Genomic DNA, 19,920 nt, shown 5'->3' on the forward strand with positions numbered 1-19,920 from the left:
ACCAACCAGGGCCGGGGACAAACTGCAACCGAAGTACGTGCCCTTAGCGGGAACCGAACCCGGGTCTCTCCGGACCGCAGGCCGATGCTGAGCCAAACTGGCCAGGGCTGTATGTACTTTTTAAGCAGATGAATGAACCACTGAATAAAAACTCAGAAGAAGAAGAGCAAGTCCTCTACCAAACCTTCTTAAAGTCAAAAGTCCTTGTGGAGGAAGAAGATAAGAGACTCAGTAAGAGAACTGACTGAATAAACATGAAATAAGAGTTAGGGGGGAAGAAGCAAAGATAGTGTAGGAGAAAGATGGGGATGAAGCACATGGAGATAATGATAAGTCTCGCAGGGATGCCGAGCTGCTAGCGCCCAGAGGACAAGTATAGACTTGGCTGCAAAAAAAATCGGAGAGTCTCTGGGCAGAAAGCCAGGGTCCAATCAGCTTGATATGAAGCTTTTCTCCTCATTGATCCTACCTCTTCTTTTACTTCGAGTACCTGGGAGACTTGAGAGACAGGAGTCCTGAGTTCTAGATTCAGCTTTACAGGGATTCTTCAGCCAGTCCTGCCACGTTCTTGGCCCCAGTAAAATGCAAGAGAAGGGCCCTGGCCAGTTTGGCTCAGCGGTTAGAGTGTCGGCCTGCGATCCCGAGAGACCCGGGTTCAGTTCCCGCTAAGGGCACGTACTTCGGTTGCAGTTTGTCCCCGGCCCTAGTTGGTCGTGCGGGTGGCAGCCACTCGATGTGTCCCTTCACGTCGATGTTTCTCTCTCTCTCTCCCTTCCTCTCTCTCCCTCCCACTCTATCTGTGCAAAAAGTGGAAAAATATCCTCGGGTGAGGATAAAAAAAAAAAAAAATGCAAGAGAAGGTCTATCAGTATTTTATGCGTCTACTTCTTATGAATGAAAACTCTCCTGGTGCCACCGAAATTTCCCAAGTAGTTCTGAGGTCCCTTCTTTAAAGCACAAAGAGCAGACTATTACCTTGCAATAAAAAGAAAGGAAGCAAGTCATCTCAAAGTTGGGTTAGGAAAGGCTGGCAGTAAGCCTCCAGCTCTTTCACAGTCCCATTTTCAGACCCATATTCATCATACTACTTCAGCACAATGAGGCAAGCTACTCAGTTGCTCCGAATATCCATCTCCCTTTACAAAGTGTCGTGGAAGCCTGTCAGAGTACTGTTGGAGTATCCAGCACTCTCCTCTGTGAATGTCATTATGGTCAGAGGCTCAGCATTGTGTGAATTACATTAGCTGGTTCGGAACAACATAATCTCACCTGACTAACACTATTTCTTTCTCTTCTCTCTTCGGGCCCTCTCCATGGATCGTTTTGTCTTCTTTCACTTATTTACTCCTTCATCCTTGCAAGAAATATTTACTGAGCACCTCCTAGGTGCCAGGCCTTGTGCCATGTGCTAGATATATATCAGTAACAAGTCAGGCAGAGTCCCTTCCCTCAGAGATGTCATTGCCTTCTCTTGCATGCCTTTCATCTTAGTTGGAACCAAAAAAAAACAGTGAAAAGGTCCTTTAGCCCCGATTAGGTTACCTATATTCTTGCCCCAACTCTGCTACTAGTCTAAGAGGTAAGTCACTTAATCTATCTGGATATAACTTTCCTCTTCTGTAAATAAAAGTGTCCCTAAGAACCTCTTGCATAGATTTTTCCCAGTAGCTCCTAACTAACCTCCCTGCTTGCATTTTGCCCCTTCACTCCCCACTTATTTTTAATGCAGCAGCCAGACTAATCTTGTTAAAATGTTTCAGACTTTGTTACTCCTCTGCTCACATGCCCCAGTGGGGTTCACTCAGAATAAAACCCAAAGTCCTTACAATGCCCTGGAGGTAGTACATGATCTAGCCCTCAACTACTTCTCTAACCTGGGACTCTTCCTTCCTTCCTTCCACCCAGGCACACTGGTCTCCGTGATGTTTCTTGTTCACTCTAATCACACTTCCCTCGAAGGGCCTTTGCATTTGCTTTTTCGATGCCTGGAAAGCTCTCCCTCCCCTCCTTGGGGCTCACATGACTCATTCCCTTACTTCCTCCAGTCATGTGTTCAAACCTCTCCTTTTTAGAAGGCATTACCTGATCTGACCACCCTATATAAAATATCCCCTTCTTGTCATTTTCTCTCCTTTTACCATCCTTCTTCCTTTTCAATCCTTACGATTGCTTAATGCATCATAATTTACTTGTTTATCTTCTGTCTCCTTCCACTAGAAAATATGCTCCGTTAGAATAGGGATCTTTATCTTTGTTCCCTGCTGTACCCCCACTGCCTAGAATAGTGCCTGACACATAGTAAATGCTCAATAAATGTCTGTTGACTTAATGAAAGAACAAATCTCCTCTAATAATAAGTCACAGTGTGTGTCAAAATTTATTCATACTTGGGAGGATTCAAATCTGGTTACAGAGACCTATAAGGAACCTGTAAAGTATTGGAATTAAGCTACATAGAATACTTACCAATAGAAATGGGCCATCAGAAGAAGCCAATCCATTCCCTTCCATTCAGATTTGTGTTCATTGTGTGGTAGTCACAATAAGATTAGACCTGAATGCCGTTTCTTTTATGCAGCTTCATGTGGTACAAAGAGCAGGCATTACTGTCCTCATTTGACTTAGGGCCAGAAAGTTTGGTCATTGATCCCACATCATCCAGCCTTTCTGAGGCAGAGACACAATAAGAACATTAAGTCCCTGACCTCCAAGCCTACAGTTATTTATTTTCAATAGTGACCTACACAGGAAGGCCTGGGTGTACTGTGTACAGGCATGAGAAGTATGTGAGACATGGAGTAAAAAGTGCAGATTCACAACCATAAGGAACTTTTCCCACTGAACCTCTGAAGTGACTGCATGTTCCAGGAGCTCAAAGTACTATTTATCTTACATATTGGCATATCCCCGGTGCTTGGCACATGCTCAATCCATGTGTGCTGATTAAATAAAAGCTGTAGCCTCATACTAAACAGAAGCTACTAGATAGTAGTTACTCTCAGGTAATAATCTCACTTCCTGCAGAGGCCACAGCTTTGAGGTATTCACACCCACAAAGAGCAACACCGCGCACGCACGCGCACACACACACACACACACACACACACACACACGGGGGGGGGGGAGAGAGAGAAGGGGGAGGAAGAGAGAGAGAGCGCGCATCCCCTGAAGGAGAAGAAAAAGTAACTTCTGCACACTGTATCCTACAATACCCAATGCCTGCACAGGTGCTTCCTAACCAGACGAGGACCAAGGACAAAGTTGCCAGTTCACAGCTTGTTTTGGCACCTCTGGGGGTACAACGACCCACATAGATGTACACATATACAAGGGAGGAGCAAAAGTACATTTGCAGTTGTGAGTACACAAAATGGAGTTTATTCTGGTATTATTATTTATTAATTATTGTTTTATGTTCCATACAAACAACTGTAAACCTACTTTTGGCCCACCCTCTCTGCCTATGTGGACAGAGACTCACTTGCAAACACGAAATACACATATGCACTAAACATTAACCTCAGAATTAGGCAGAATACAAATCACAAATCAATTTATGTACACAGAAATACACATGCTTGTCTGGCCCAAGCATATACACAAATCTAAGAACATAGGTACACAAATACATTCACAAAGATAATGTTTGCCTCAAGGTACAACAGTAACAAGAAAATGAGGCTATGTGAAGTGTACAAGAATACCTGGTACATCGAAGGCATGCTAATAAAGATTAGTGATCAATAGATACATAATATAAATTTGTATCAGACTTATGTGAATACCCACCTTCAAAGCAAAATATTTTTCCAGTCACTACTCATAACCTCATGGAAATTCCAAGTAGCCCATTAATTTTCTGGTGTGTGGGAGCCAATAAAAAAGGAAGGAATGTGGGTGTGCTGTAACCCTAGGGGCAGGGAGGAAGCTGGTGAACAAAGTTTTCCAGATTTTTTTTCTGTTAGAAGGCCTGACTTGGATGAAGCTGAACTGTTAAGAATTATTTCAGAGAAACCCAGCCTCCAAAGACTCAAAAGAAAGAGTTCCTAGACCTACTGGGCAAGAGGGAGGCTTAGTAGGCAGGCAGGGAGAGACCCAGAGCCCCAGCCTGTTCAAATCAGCCAGAAAATCCTACAGAGGCCATTAATCCACTAGAGTCCAGTAGCTTGGAGAAAATCTGATTAACTCCACCTCCCCAGCTGAGCTCTAGAGTGAAATGTATAGCTAGCTGGTTTCTGAGACTCGAATAAGGTGGGAGAACAGAGAAGCAGGGGGAAGAAAAAACAGGAAATGGGAATAGTAAGTACTAAATACTTGTATGTACAGTTTGGCTCTACCATTATTTTGGAACAAGTCACAGCTCTCTGTGGCTCTGTTTCCCCAGTTTATAAGATGTAAATAAAACAGCCTCCTGTCTAGTTGGAAGATGGCATATCTTCCTTATCTCCCAAAAAGGTACCATCTCTGAGATCAGTACTGCTCCCTCTTGATCCTGGAAATTGCTGGAGGAATTTCTCCTGTATTTTCCTGCTGCAGTGGCCCTGGGGGTAGAAGGGAGTGTCTTCTTTTATCAACTAGGCTTCTTTTTGAAACCTCTCCTTTTTTTTCTGGGACCAATTATAACTTCAGAACTCTAAAGAAACTCTGAGATCTGGTTCAATTCTTCCCATTTAAGATGATAAAATGAGCCCAGAAGCATGTCTGAACTGAGGCTCTGGGTTTGTTTTATTCACATACAACTACATTATTTAAAACAAGGCATTGTTTTGAGAGACGTGGAGAGATTAACTCCATAACCTCCTCTACCCCACAGCCCCCATGCAAAGGAGAGGGATAAGCGATCTCATCCAGCACTGGAAGCGTTAAACTCAACCCAGAGTCTAACACGCGATTGGCCAAACACCGGGAAAAGATCTGGTTTTTGCAGCCGTTGGCCAATGAGCACCTCGAGTGGGAGGGTTTGAAGATACTAAGGAGTTTTCCCCCCTTTTTTTTTTTCTGTCCGCCCCCTCCCATCCGCCATCGCCTCCACCCCCCCCCCAATCCCCAACGCAGCCAGTTTGTTAAATTAATGCAGTAAGAAAGTCTGAAGATCTGAAGGAGTCCTGGCAAAAGGAAGATGGGCGAGCTCAGAAAACCGAGATGCATCTGAAGCCTTGGACTCCTGAGCCCCACGAAGTCGCCATGGACCCTGGCAGCCCCTGAAACTTGCCCTGAGCTCTCTCACGTCTGCAGCCCCGAGCAATGGGACACCTTTCCTGCAGCGATCATAACTTATTCGGCGGGGAACAGAGAACAGGGATCACAAGGCGACAGCAGACCAACACACAGGCAGGGGAACGAGATTCCGGGACTCGGTCGCGATGCGCCAGCCTGGCACATTTTCCGGGATTTAACTGAAGGCAGCACCGTCCATCGCTTCCCCTCGCCCCTAACCCCCTCAGGCCAGCCCAGGGGCATTAAGCCCTACTCTCTCTACCCAAGATGCTCGCCCAATCTAACGGTCCATGGCCAGCGCTCTGATCTCCACAGAAGATTTTTCTCTTGCATGAAGCTAGCCGTTTAAACAGAAAAACGGTTAAAAAAGAAAATATACCCACCCCCAAACGTGCCTCCCCAGCGCCGCAGGGAGCCAACAGACACGCTGGAGTTTAACAAACAGCAATACTCTTCGCGCTCTCGAAAAGCAGGGCTGGACGCTCTCCGTGGTGCTGAAACGCTTCGCGGCGGCTGCTGTCCGTGGTACCTAAAGCCCCCTCGCTCCAATTTCCCCTGGGGCTTTCCCTCCGCGCCCGTTTCCCACCTCCCCTTAGCATCTGGATTATTTTTTCAATAGCGCTCGCTGATTTTGTAAGTACCAATTTGAAACATTTATTTTTGGCCCCATAACTCGTGGACTACAAAGCACAAGGACCTGAAAATGTACAGCTTCAATACTCTTCGACTCTACCTTTGGGAGACCATTGTATTCTTCAGGTATGCAATTTTCTACTGACCACCTCGCTCTGATGAAAATGGGGGAAAGGAGCACGGAGGCTGACTCTGTCCGTGATCCCTTTATTTGGGGGGGAGGGGTGCCGTATACCGCTGCAATCGGGTCCTTCCATCCCCCACCCCACCCCCCCAACCCCGCCCGCAGGGTGTCTGGCTTGTGCGTGGAGGTCTGAGACAGTCGTTGCTCTGGCAGCTGTTTACCTGTTTCTTGTAATTTGTTTGTCCTTCCCCCTGCTACACCCCCACACCATCACTGGCCCCCCAGACCCCCTGCATATTGGCTCTCACTCAGCTGGGGACTTTAAGGGGAAGCTTTAGGAGTTACTCAGTTTAATTAGGACTGCATTCTCTCTAACCGCAGTGCCGAAAACCTCAGCTCTCCCGTCTGGGGGAGCCAAGTGACAACTAGCGGTGGCGGGGAAGGTTGCATTCAAACTCACTGGACACAGAACATTTCATTTTCTCTTCTGTTTTGTTGTTTTCTTTTTCTGCGGGGTGTGGAAGCGTGTTGCTGAGGCTTAGTGCTTGGAAATAATACTGTTATGATCTCAGGTTGTAAAGCCCTACATTTGGGTGCACAGCAAACCTATTTAGAAACAGATTCTGGGAAACATTTCCCTTTTGAAACTTTGAGTCTCTCCTTTCCCCCCACTCACCTTTCCAAACTCTACTTTGTTAGCTGAAGATCCTGAACTGATGGGCAATTCCTGTTTGTGTTTTGTTTTGTAATACGTGTATTTTCCTGACTCAGTAGCTGAGTTCCCTCACCCGTTGTTTCCCAGGTTAAAATTTTCTGCCTACAGGCTTAGCATTCTCACATTAGTACAAGCAAAAAGTGAAAAATCACCTTTTCAGGAAGCATTGAAATAGATAGTCCTTTTGAAAATGGGTGAATCATGCCATCTTCAGAGATGGTTATGATAAATTCCATTTACATGAATTGAAATAAATTATTCTTCTTCCATGACCTGCAGGGATCATTAATCTTCCTGATTATAGATGCCTGCCTCTCATGTTTTACCATGGCATTAGATTAACAGTAATTTGGAAAACCTACTCTAGGTTCCTTTTTAAAATAAGTAACCATCAAGTATTATTCTCTCCTATCATAAGCCAGCAAATAATTCTTTGGGTTTTTGTTTGTTATAATATACTGTAGAGAGCTCTGCATATGAATTGTTGGTTTGACTAATCTGTCGTTTGGCTTATTAAATGAATGACACCTCCCCCTAGATTGTAAAGGTCTATATGTAAGCTTTCTTCATGTCTTTCTCTTGAGATAAAAAAAGACCCCTCTCCTTTTCTGAGCTACCAATGCTAAAGCTTCTAATCTCCAGTTCAAATAATTCTTTGATAGGCCACAGTGCTGCCCACAGCTCAGAATGCAAACACTCTGGGAGTCAGATAGAATTTAAAAAGTGTAACAATCCAGGGCTCTGTGAAATGTAGCTACTTCGGGGGGAGGGGGGACAGAAAGTATCCTCTTAATTTAACAATATCAAATCCTTTCTCCCCTACATGTATAGTCAAATGTAAAATGCTGTGGAGGTGAAGTACTTGGTAACATTTGTATGCAAATTGATTCTCTGTTTGGTTTATGGAAACTGAACTGAACCAGAAAGATTAAAGAGCAAATTAATAAAACCAAGCACATCACCTCCCCTCCTCCAACTCTTTTTTCTTGGTGAATAGTATGTAATGCTTGATTTTGTTCTTCCAAACATTGTCTTTCACAAAAGGGAGACACAGTTTAAAAGGTTTGCATTGTAATCATTTTGATAAGGTAATGAACCCACCATGTCAATACTTCAAGTAAATTAGAGGTGGCCTACCAGAAAGCATCACTCTACATCTCCTTCCCCTATGTGTGCCAAGACATACACGAGCTACAATGGATATGGGATATAATTCCATGTGTTTATAAGGAAAGAAGAGCCATGACTATGGAGAGCTGGAAAGGGATTGGTACCACTGCACTTTCAAAATACAGAAATGGCTACATCATTTGAGGAGTCAATGTTGTTTCAGAAATGTCCTAAAACATAAAATAATAAAAATGAGAACTGAACTAGGGAAATACCTTCAGCAATTTTTCAGAGAGCTGAAAAAAAGGGGGGGGGTTACAAAGAGGAAAAGTATTATCTTTGTCTATTTAGCATTTTCATTTCTAACTCTTTCATTTTCCAAATTTTAGGTGAAAATAAGGAAGCATTAAAATCTGGGGAGGGGGGCTCAATAGAATGCATGTGGAGGCAAATGGAGACTGGAAGCTCCCTAGAAAGTTCCATGTGAATACCCCTTTTCCCCTAAGAAACAGGCGCTGTGTTGAAATGAGACAATCCAATCATCTCAGGCACCAGGTACTCCTTAGATTAAAGGTGCCAGCTGCTCACCTTGTTGGGGAAATCTAGAAGAGGGGGTATAAAAGGAAAGACCCTTGGTAATAGGAGTGCTGCTGCATCGGCACAGAACCAGCGAAATGACAGTAATGACAGCAAAACAAACAAGACAACAATCAGAGTGCATGAGGCAAAAATCTCATCCGGTGCCAACACAGAACAATCAAGGCCTTAGAAAGAGCTGAGGGGGAGATAGACGAGGGTCCGGGGAGACACACAGCATTGCGGTGCTCATCAGCCGTGACCCCATAAGTAAAATGAGGTGATTTGGCTGAACTTCCTACTTTGATATTTGAAGAGCTGGTGGGGCTAAATTTCCAGAAGTGCCACACCAGGATTCAATAACCAAAATTTTGTTTCTTTATTTTATCAGTGGGGATGGGGCTTTATATCCAGAAAGATATGTTATTCTATAGTAGAAATGCATTTTCTTCAAGTCAAAAGGAACTTGCTTTGATTCCCAGAGCCCTTACAGGGGCTTATGGGTGGGAAAGGACCAGGGTGACCCCATAATTTTCTCACCTTCTCAGTAACTCAAATAGACCCAAGATAAATAACCATGTTTCTCAATCTTAGCACTATTGGCATTTTAAACTGGATAATTATCTTGATGAGGGCTGTCCTGACATTTAGCAGCATCCTTGGCACCATAGCACCCCCTCCCCAGTCTTGATGATCAAAAATCTCTCCAGCCCCGGCCAGTTTGGCTTAGCAGTTGGAGCGTCAGCCTGCGGAACAGAGAGTCCTGGGTTCGGTTCCCACTAGGGGCACACACCAAAAAAAAAAAAAAAAAAATCTTTCCAGACACTGCCAAAAATCTGAATTTGGGGGGGCCAAAATGCCTGCAGTTGAAAACCACTGGTCTAGAGTGACAACGGTTTAATTTGCTTCTCTGCTGTACTAATTATAATAAGGAAGAAAGTCTAGTTTCCTTGAGAAAATGCCCCTCACGAAACACAAAAGCATCCCAGTGAAGCAAAAAGAGACCTAGTTTGTGCTCAAGAAGGGAATAAAGACGGAGGAGATAAACCAAGTCTCAGCCATGGGTGGCTTTCCCAAAAGATGGCAGCTTTTTGTTAGGTGCCAGTTCCATCTGCCATGCCAGTAAATGCTTCCTTGCACAGGGTTTTGGACTGAATATGGTGGTCACTTGCTACAAAAGGTCACCAAAACCTTGAAGGGAAGATGTTTCTACACACACTAGGGTCAAAAGGAACATGGCAAACAGAATTTTTTTCAGATCCCAGTCCTGGAAAAACCACCCAGTTGAAAGATAAATGAGCTGTCCATTGAAATGGCCCCTCCGGCTTCCTGGTCTCCAAGCTTGCCGAGAGGGGCAGATGACCACCTGGATCTTGTCCTCCGGGTAGCATAGCTATAGTCTCCTGAAATCTCACCCACTGCATTTCGGGCACTGCAGAAAGTGTCTAGGAGCTACTGAAATGGGTCAAGGACTTTTTCCTAAGGAAAGAAGCCCCTTGGGCAAGTTTGCAGTAGGGCCAATCAAAATGTCACTCTTGGGGGGGCTTAGAAACCATGAGAAAGAGAAACTATCATGTCTTTTGTTACCATGGGACAGCTTGGACAAGGACCCTAGGCAGGTGAACGGAGTTACGGATCAGCACCTACCTCTGCATGTTTGCAAAATTGATAATGATCTTTCAGGGGGCATTTAGGAATCTGCTGTGGAGCCCACCTTAGGAAGGAGGTTGCGTCCATGTGGTGCGGTGGAAAGAGCAGACAGGTTGTGATTTGAGAGCCCCCCTCTAGAGTCAGCTCTGCTCCCGTCCTGCAGCATGGCTTTGACAAGTCTCTTTCCCTTGCAGGGACTCAGTTTTCTCACCAAATGACTGATTCTAACACCTCCAAGTTCCCTCCAGCCTTGTATAAGGTCTTGATGAGAGACAGAGGCCCATACCCACAAAGGCTCAGGATGAACATGTTTCCCTGCGAACACTGCCTTTATTTCTTGACCAGGCACCTATTGATCATGTGTTTATGTGTCCAGTCCAAAATTGGATACTCTGCAGGGGAGACAGAGGTGACAGATGCCACAGTCCCTGTCCCTGCAGAAAGAAGAAACAGTGCTCCCTTTAAAGCTACATCCAAAACCTTTTCCTTCTTCATAGGGCCTGCAGAGCTCCCCTCCAGACAGCCTCTGCATGTCCTGCGACAGCGCCACATTTATGTGGGCGTCATTAACTTTATTTCCTTCATCAGCTGACAGAAGCCAGAATGACTTCAGATGGATGGCACCATCCCCGCCGGGCCACACTGATTCTCTTCTGCAGGTTTTCTGCTGCTTTGGGCAAAGTGGCTTTGGCCGAAAGGGCAAGAAACCTGGAATCTGGAATTGACTTAGTGGCATGACCTTGAGAGGGTTCCATGACCTTCCCAGCCTCAGTTTCCCTAGCCACAAAATGAAAGGAATTGGCAAAATCACTCTCTCTAAAATAATTTTTACCTGTGCTAGCCAAGAATTGTATTTTCCCAATCTCCTCTCTAGTAGAGCGGTTTTGGGTACAGCCATCAGCATATTTCAGTTATTACGAGAAAGAGCAACACTGCATTACATTCAGGCGCAAAGGTCTGGAAGAAGGACCTCACTAACAACTCCACTCTCTGGAAACGATTATTGACAGGTTCCACACATAGGTCAGTTTTCCTGGAGAATGTTTTGTATGATGAGAAATCATGATCCCTGCTCACTATCCCCACAGATGTCAAGCGTGGCCTGAGAAGGAGACCAAAGTTTTCTGTACTTTTATCATTGATTCTGTTTGGCTTTTTCTCCCACATAAAGACTATGCTTTCAATGTTTTGTTTACCAAAACATATTCACAATTAACTTATTGTCCTTATCTTTATTCATCAAAGGCACACATAACTGCCAGAAATATGAACATCATAAGGTAAGCAATGTCGTCACACTGAGTTAACCTAAGAAAAAAACTAAAAACAAAAGTAAGGACACGTGATGTTTTTAGTTAGTCCACAGAGCCTTGTCAAAAGTAAACATGCAATTTGTTAGACTCTTTGAAATGTTTAAAATGGATTTTGAGTCCTCATTAATATTTCACGAACCCCCTAGGTACCCAGGGACCCCATTTAGAAAACATTAGATTTGATTTATTCTATAACGCTCCAAGAGAAGAACTGGAGTGAATTGATAGATTAATTTTTTTAATGTACATATGCAAATTCTGAGTCGATGCAATTTCAAACTTTCTGGCAGATCTGTCAAATGGTGAAATGGACTGCCTCGGTGGTAGTGAGGTTCCCTGTCAGTGGAGGTGTGCAAGCAGAGACCAGATACCTACCTTCCGGGAGGGACCCAGAAGAAATTTAAACTTCTGTTGTGGATTGAGATTTGTAATTTGCTATAGAAAAGTAAATGAAATGCAAGTCAGAGGCACATCTTCAAAATACTTAAGTTCCCTCCTTTCCTGATTCCCAAATTATCATCTGATCTTTGTAAGCTCTCTGAGTCATGCCATAAACACACACTTACCTGTACCTTTTTCTCCTTTAAAATTGATTTTTTAATGAGTAAATGGGGCAGTGACCACACACGAACCATATGACAGAGGATTATTAAAAGGATATCACCGTTATGTAAGAGGCTGGTTTTACACAAAGAGAAGGATCTCAGAATAAGAGAATGTCAGAGCCACAAGGACCACCAGAAAATGCACTGGTCCCCAGACACAGATGATGGCCGGTATGGCTGAAGGCCACTCAGCCCTGAACTCCTGCTGTCTCTCCTGAACCAACTCCCTGCTAAGCCTGATACATGACTGAAAACACCATACGGCTGGCCAGCAAATTCATTCAGAAAGCACACTGCAAGGGAACAATGCCAGCGATGCTGGGGAGAGGGGCTTTGTAATGCAGGCCCTGATGAGGGGAGCTGAAGCCCAAAGCTTTTGAAACTCCTTAGAAAGGATCCCTTTGTGGTTTTCTGAAGTTGATATTGTCCGAGTCTCCCGAGGCTAATTCAGTGCAATTAGATTACCACTCTCTGCCTTTGAATGCGGCTGTTTTTCAGTGTCCGTTGCTAAATGAGTTTACCATTTTAACAGGGAGCCTCTGACAGTCATTAATCCCAGCAGTGAAATGGGCAGCGACCTCTCCTGTCTCCTATACTGGGCAACCCACAGGCACCTGGAGAAGCAGCCTCTGCTCCCTTCCTCACAACATCCATCCTCAATCTCCCACAAATTCACCCCAGAGAATCACACTTGACTTCAGTGTCTTAAGAACCAACAGAATCATGGAGACGTAGGGCAGTTCCCTAAGTCAACAGCTCTCAAATCTAGCTGTAGGGATTGTGGGATACACGGTCTCCCACCATCGTACCAGACTGCTGAGGCAGAATCTCTCAGGATTGGGACCCAGAAACCTGTAATGTTGACAGGAGTCTCTAAGGCAGTGCTTGTCAAACTTCAGTGTGTGTATGAATCACCTGGGGATGCCATGAAGATGCTGAGTCAGGCTCAGGAGGTCTGGGGTGGGGCCTGAGGTCTGCACTTCTAACAGCCCCCGGTGATCTCATGCGCCCGTGGACCAAAGGTTTGGGCATCAAGGCTCCAAGCCATTTCGACTGAGGGCCCCTGATGTGGATCAACCCTTTTATATTGCAGATGAGGTTACAGAGGGAATGGCAGAGTTGCCAAAGCCCCACCCAATAGTGCATGTCCCCCCACCTTGCTCCCAGTGTGTCACCTGCAAAGCCCGTATGGCCTGGACTCTGCCACTGCACTTTTCTTCCTTCAACCCTCTCACACACTGTCCTCCCGCAGAAACACAAACATGCACCATGACGAGGACTCCTCGGGGAGCTCTCCCCACCCCTGAAGGCCTAGCACCCCAAATACTGGCATTCCCACAGCTGGGAACTCTCGCTCTGTGACACTGGGCAGGAGACAGGAGACAGGGCACCTGAAGAGTGGGCTTCGAATCCTGGGACCTAGGGCTGAGGGTCTGTCGGGACTGATGGGAGAGGTGGATCAAGGCAATGAGGCGGGACCCGTCTTCCTGTGCACGTTGCACTGTCCACCTTGCGTAACTAGAGGCTTGCTTAGCACTCCCAGGTGTTCAGAGACTGCTGCCCATTCTACCACCTGCCTGACCTCAGACCCATGTCCTTCTTTCTTCTCTGCCTCTGACCTGCCCAAAAGCCCGTTAGTATCCTATACATCAAGTAGAGTAACTGCCGTGGTCTTCGGCCCTGGAGAGCTGCGTGTTTGCTGCCGTGTGCTCATTCCGCAGTGCTCCCCAGCCGAGGAACGCGGCAAGGCAGACGGGCAGTCGCTCAGAAAGAGTTTACGGTCTATAGAGTTTCCCATGCACGATCCCAGCTGAGCTTCCCAGTCTCCTTTAAAAATAGATACAAAACAGTGGTAACCATCCCCGTTTTGGAGCTGAGGAAACTGAGGCTTGGACAAGAAGAGTGATTTGCCTAAGACCACACCGTTGATCTCAGGGAACAGCCAGGATTCAAATACAGATCTCCTTCCTCCGAGCCGACCACACCGCCTCTTTCCCTTTAAAGCTGGAATACATGTATATATCCGTAGCCCTGATACAGTATATCTATTTCCCTTTATATATTCCTCTTAAAGCCGCAGCCCCTGTGAGCTGGTGCAGATACCAGGCTGGCAGCCCCCCTTCTGCCTCTGGGCGTCTGGGCGGGAGGAAGCCTATGTGAGAAGAGCTGGGAATTTCCCATCAGGGGTCTGGTTGGACAGAGTCATTTTCCTCCAGTTCTTAACCAGATGGGAATTTCTTTTTCTGTTCTTGATTATTTTCATTGTCCAGTATAAGCACACATTCTTTTTTTTTTTTTTTTAAGTTCTAAAACCAGATGTCAGCCTAGAATCCCCTTTGATAATAATCTCCAGGTCCATCCTAGCTTTCATGGCTTGATCATTTTTACTTTACCTTTATACACACTGAAATGATGGTGTATATATATATATTTCAGTAGTTATACACACATATGTTGGAATGTATAGAGCTCATATACTATCTATTGAAATATATATACTAGCATTTCATGGAATCGCGTTGCCCATGTAATTTTGTCGTTTGTCTTGCTCGCGTATCAGCATGTGTTGGGAAGCTTCACCTGCGGAGGCACGCAGCTCCAGCCCTTCTGTAAACCACTGCAGGGTGTTTTGTTGTGGGTCTCCCACGGTTTTCCAGCCATCCCCTATCGATGGGCATTTACATCTCTTTCCAACTGTTCCACTGCTACCAGTGTGGCAATGATCACAGCGTGCCTCCATCTTTGCGGGCACCTGTGACGATTTTCCAGGCGGATAACAAGGACAAGAGATGGAGTTGCTGGGCCGCAGAGCCTGTGCACCTTCGATGCTCATAGATGCTGCCAGCAGACATTCCTGTCTCCCTGAACCTTCCCTTCCTCCCTCCCTCCTGATGCTCCATCTCAGCCTTGACTGCAACAACTCACTAATAATATAACCATTACTATTTATTTAGTGTTTACTGAATGCTACATACTGGGCTAACAACCATATGTCTCATCTCATACTCCCACAAAGGTCCTTAGACGTGAGTACTGTTATTTTCCCAGCTTACAGGCGACACAAACGCGTTATGTAATTTGCCCAAGGCACACCAACTAGCAAGAGGCAGAGCCAGGACTGAAAAACAGGTCTGGATCCAGAACATTCATTTAATCTCTGCATTGCCACAGTTACTCCAAGAAGAAACCAGGGACAAGGAGGGAGGACTCTCCGACAATCAAGGGCTAATCGTTTGCAGGTGGTTCTAATTGATAATATTAAAGTTAACATATGTCTATAAATAGGTATGCGTTTCTGATCTCCATCCTTCACACAGGAGGTGCCATTGCACCGCCCCCACCCCATCACAGAGGGACATGGTTAGAGGTACAGGTTACTGCAGCCCATCCCTTCTTCTCTACCACCTGCCTTGGGACCAAAATCACCCAATTGGAAAAGCTGTTGAGGATTATGGGAGAGAATTTCTGACTGAGCTGGGAGGTCAGGAACAAGGGCAGCATAATCTCTGGCCTGTTTTAATTTTTTTTTTTTTTAATTTGCTCATCCCTAGTACTTAGACCAAAGATCTTTTGAGCCTTACACTCTCACCCACACACACATAGGACTGAGTACACCCAGTTTTCTTTATCTTCAGTGTGCTGCCTCTCCGACCTCTGGCCTTGGAGATCTCGCCATAGGCTCCAGGTTTGCCACTCCCAAAGCAGACCCAAAGGGCTTCTCAGAACACGTCGAGGCCAGAAAACCACACCCAGACCAGGGATGGGGGAGCAGAATCGGGAGAGGCAGCAAGGACTGGGCACGGCCTGTGGGAAGGCCAGACAAGGCTGCTCAGACACCTGTTTCCAACAGTTCTCTGAGTGACACCAGCCACATCTCTGGATGTGTCCCCAGCAGGCCTGTTGCTACGTGGGGAAAAAATACAACAGATATACACATCTCCTAATATTAACTCTCGAAATAAACTTGCTGGTTTGTTTGTTTACATAATAAACATTGTACATGTTTGTTATAAAATAGTTAAACCACACAGGGAGATATGTTTAGAACAAAAATACAGAGAAATCTTACTCCCTAGGGCAGATCATTTCAACAGTTTGCTGGTCATCTTTGCACATGACTGTAATGACATAAAACGACAAAACGTGAGTGCTTACCATGCATCTGACATCTTTCTAAAAGCTAAATATGTATTAACCCACGTAATCTTTGGAACGATCCTACAAAGTATATACTATTTTTATCCCATTGTATGGACGAGGCTACCGATGAGGAAACGAAAGGCTGAAATAATTTTCCCAGGGTGGCCCAGCTTGGAAATAGCAGTACCAGACGGAGACCCAAGCAGCCCGGCTTCAGAGCCTTGCTTTGCTACAATAGTAACTGTTTCTGTTTTTACAAGAATGGGATTATACTAAAAGCCATGTCCTGTACCTTCCCGTTGTCACTCGTGAATACCTCGCCATTGTACATGCAGGTCTCTCTCGTGCATTTTCTGCATTTGTGCTGCGACCTGTGGAGAACACCTGGTTTCAGGACCACACAACCCTCAGCTTCCACAGTCCAGCCCCCACCTCCGTGTCCAGCTCCTCCACCAAATTCCCACCCAAACTGAATCCCTCACTGCCTCTGCCACGTGTCCATTCTGCCCCTCTCCATGCTTGTCTCGGACTGCGGTCTGTCCCTCTCGGACTGCGGTCTGTCCCTCCACAGTCTAGAACGCCCCTTGCCTCACTCCGCCCTGAAGGACACTGCCCAAGGCCTGGCTTCGAGCACGTTTCATTCTGAATCCCGCCTCCGTCGCTCCCACGCTCTGTCGTCTTGGCGGTTTGCTCCACCTTTCTGAGCCTCCGGTTCTTCCTCTTAAAACACGGAAATCACAACTTCATTGGCAGACACACAGGCCCCTTTGGAGCACTTCTCCCGAGCAGAGACAGGCCCTCACAGGTGGTGATGCGCTCTCCACCTCTCTGTGACTCCAGCCCCAAGGTCCGCCCCGGCACCACTGTCTCCGTGGGGAATCCTCCGGGTTGCCACCGGCCTGCCCCTCGCTGGGCATGGACTCTCCTTCCTCACTCCCTGTGGAAACGCAGGCTTTCCCCCTTGGCACTCAGTTTACTCTCGGGGGCCATAGGTACATGTAGGTGCCCTTCTAACTTTCCTGCGGGATCGTAAGCCCTTCAAAGGCTAGGAACGTGAAGGATTTCTTGGTGCGTGTGGAAGGCCAACAAGAAGACGAGGGACACATCCCTGGTGCCACCCAGAGTTTTTAACTTGTCCCACTTGCCCCCATAGGTAGTATCATCCCGTGGTTCGTGTATATTAGATATTCAGTGTGTGTTCAAGTGCATTGCCCTGTCCCCACATGCCTGCTCTTATCCTGCTCTCATTGGCTCTGCAGAAGCCCAGGATCAGAAGGCTTCCGAACAGCCAACCCCAAAGCACTGCTGTGTCTCACCGTGACCCCGTTTTGCTCCAAGAAATGAGTCACAGGGAGAGTGAGCTAGACATGGCAGCTCAGCCCTGGCTCCGTGGCCGCTGCCTTATCCTCGCTGTCTGGCCAAGCACGTCCAAATTCTGGGCCTCTCAAAACTCCTGAGCCCCCACAGACAAGGCCACCACAGCCTGGGTCTACAGAGAGGCCCCTTCCATAGGACAAGGCGAATTTTCTAAAATGGTTTTTAATTGAGCAGAAAGGGTGGACTTTATTGGAGATGGTTCCCTTGATGGCACCTAAACCATCTGGTAGAACAGAAACACTCTCCACAGGAACCAAGGAAAGACCTCACCATGCCCAGGCAGAAGGGGCTAGGAAGAGTTCACTGGATGTGCCTTAAAATATAAAAAGCTACACCTCCTGAAAAAGAGGGTGGCAAGGTTCAGGGAAAGACATAATCCTCATGCTGCCTCCAACTGGGCAGCCTCAAGATTAGAGAAAGATCCCCCACACCCCTTGCAAGCCCAGCTCTGACTCTGTAACTGAATCTGAGTCTTTCCACCCCAAAAAAAAGATTGGACTACGTAAAAATGATGGGTCTTTCCAGCTGTTGTTGCATAATTGTTCAAGTAAGTCGGCTCACAAAGGACCCAGCGGTTAAAAACTCCAGTTTGGGAATCAGGCAGATATGTTCTAGCGTCCTGGTTATACAATGTGCAGGGTGCATGCCTCGGAGCAAGACTGTGTTTTCAATTCCTAAGCCTCAGTTTTGCTCATCTGTAAAATGGCCATGATAATACTCCCTCCCTGGCAGATCGCTCTAAGGATGAAGCGGAAGAAGGCACGCGGTGTTAGCACTGCATGGAGCCCACAGCAATTGTGCGAAGCAGAAAAGCCGTGATTACTATTACTCAAGAGGGCACAATGCATTGTGGGAGCATAAAGAAGAGTCTGACTAACTCTGCCTGGAAGTGGGGAGACAGTGCAAACTTGAAGATAATTTTACAGGAGTAAGGACACTTCAACTGGGCCATAAAGAATGACTAATTCAGCGGGTGGCGAGGAGTGCCAAGAGAGAATGATGCAGGCAGGGGAAGGCCTGCAGAGCAGGCAGGCTGGGTGAGGTGGAGCGCAAGGGCACTGGGTCGACCAGCTGTCCACCACTGCCAGCGCTCAGCCCCATCCACCCTGCTCTGCTCTCTTTGCCGCCAATGGGTCTTTCATCCGTTGGAAGCCCAGCTGAGAGTTGATTAATTTGTTCATTATCCAGAAAACATTTATTGAATTTTTACTATATGCCATCAATTGTGGTAAGCTCTGAGGATAGAACAGTGATGAGCAGAAGAGACAAGGTGCCGGCTCTCACCCAACCTAACTTCTAGAGGGGATTACAAACAAATCAACAACTTGGGGAACTAGAGCCTCTCAGGCCACGGTCAGTGCTATAAACCCAGTCAAACAGGACAATGGGCCAGAGAATGGTCCACTGGAGTCTGCCCGGGCACCTGCACTTGCACGTGAGCCTTAGTCACGGGAGAAGGGCAGGTGGAAGAAGACGGTTCCTTTTCACCGATAGGGAAACAGAAACCCCGAGAGGAGCAGTGATTCATCCGAAGTCTCGCAGCCCGTAAGTGCCAAAGGCAAGTGGCCTCGTTCCATGCAGAAGAGTCAAAATATCCAGGACAGAAGACTAATTGGGGGTCAGGGGAGAGCAAGGAGCAAAACAGAATGTATAATAAGATCCCATTTTTATTTTTTTAATGTTTTATTGTTTTCAGATGGGGAAAAAAAGAGTCCAGAGAAATGGACCCAAAATTGTTTATAGTTGTGATTAGCTCTTGAGAATGAGACTATGGGGCTTTTATTTTATTTCCTACATTAAGTATTTCAGTAATGCTTGAATATTTTACAAATATATATAAATGTAGCTTTTGAAAGCCGAGAATCGATTTTTTTTTAAAAGGATGTCAGAGAGCACCGGCACACAATCACACTCGGAACCCACCTTACCAACAGACAACCTGCACCAGGTAGAGAAGAAAGACATTTGCAGCGATCCGAGCCAGTGCCTGGTTGATTAAAACAAGTGAAAACAAGCCTAGAGGCTGAGACCGGTGTGTCTGGAAGAATTTGCTGAGCCAATGGGAGTTGCCTTCCCACTGAAGTCATTGTGCGGGAAGTAAAATGTCATTGGAAAATAGAAGGCCAGAGTTATATTACAGACCTGGGTTTTTAGAACAAGTGATGGATGGGGCATATTTTCAAAAGAGAATAAGAAATAGAAAGGGGAGAACAACAGAAAGAGGGAGAGAAAGGGGGAGACAGGCAGAGAAATAAAGAGGAAAGAGCATGCAACTCAGGTCTCCGCTGGGTTGCACCAAGAATCCACGGTGTGAGTCTCTCTCCCTCCCTGGAGCAGAGCATTCTCATCTGTAAAATGGATGGGTGGACTGTAGGAGATGACTTTTTCAGATCTCTCTTAGCTCCATCATTCTAGGATTAGAAACAAATGAGGGAAAAGGAAGAATGTAGAAGACCAGAG

The 19,920-nt window shown here is 46.1% G+C and overlaps 1 protein-coding gene across 3 annotated transcripts in view; it reads left to right on the top strand.

Moving 5' to 3' along the window:
• Nucleotides 1-5,591: 5,591 nt before the first annotated feature.
• Nucleotides 5,592-19,920, top strand: part of GLRA1 (glycine receptor alpha 1) — a 76,811-nt gene continuing 62,482 nt past the window's right edge. For all 3 annotated transcript variants that reach the window (XM_036240605.1, XM_036240606.1, XM_036240607.1), the window contains exon 1: nt 5,592-5,976. In XM_036240605.1, coding sequence (XP_036096498.1) covers nt 5,921-5,976 — 56 coding nt within the window. In that variant the 5' untranslated portion in view covers nt 5,592-5,920. The remainder of the gene's footprint in view (nt 5,977-19,920) is intronic.

The sequence above is a fragment of the Molossus molossus genome, unplaced genomic scaffold, assembly GCF_014108415.1.
Source record: "Molossus molossus isolate mMolMol1 unplaced genomic scaffold, mMolMol1.p scaffold_m16_p_4, whole genome shotgun sequence".
NCBI classification, from domain to species: domain Eukaryota; kingdom Metazoa; phylum Chordata; class Mammalia; order Chiroptera; family Molossidae; genus Molossus; species Molossus molossus.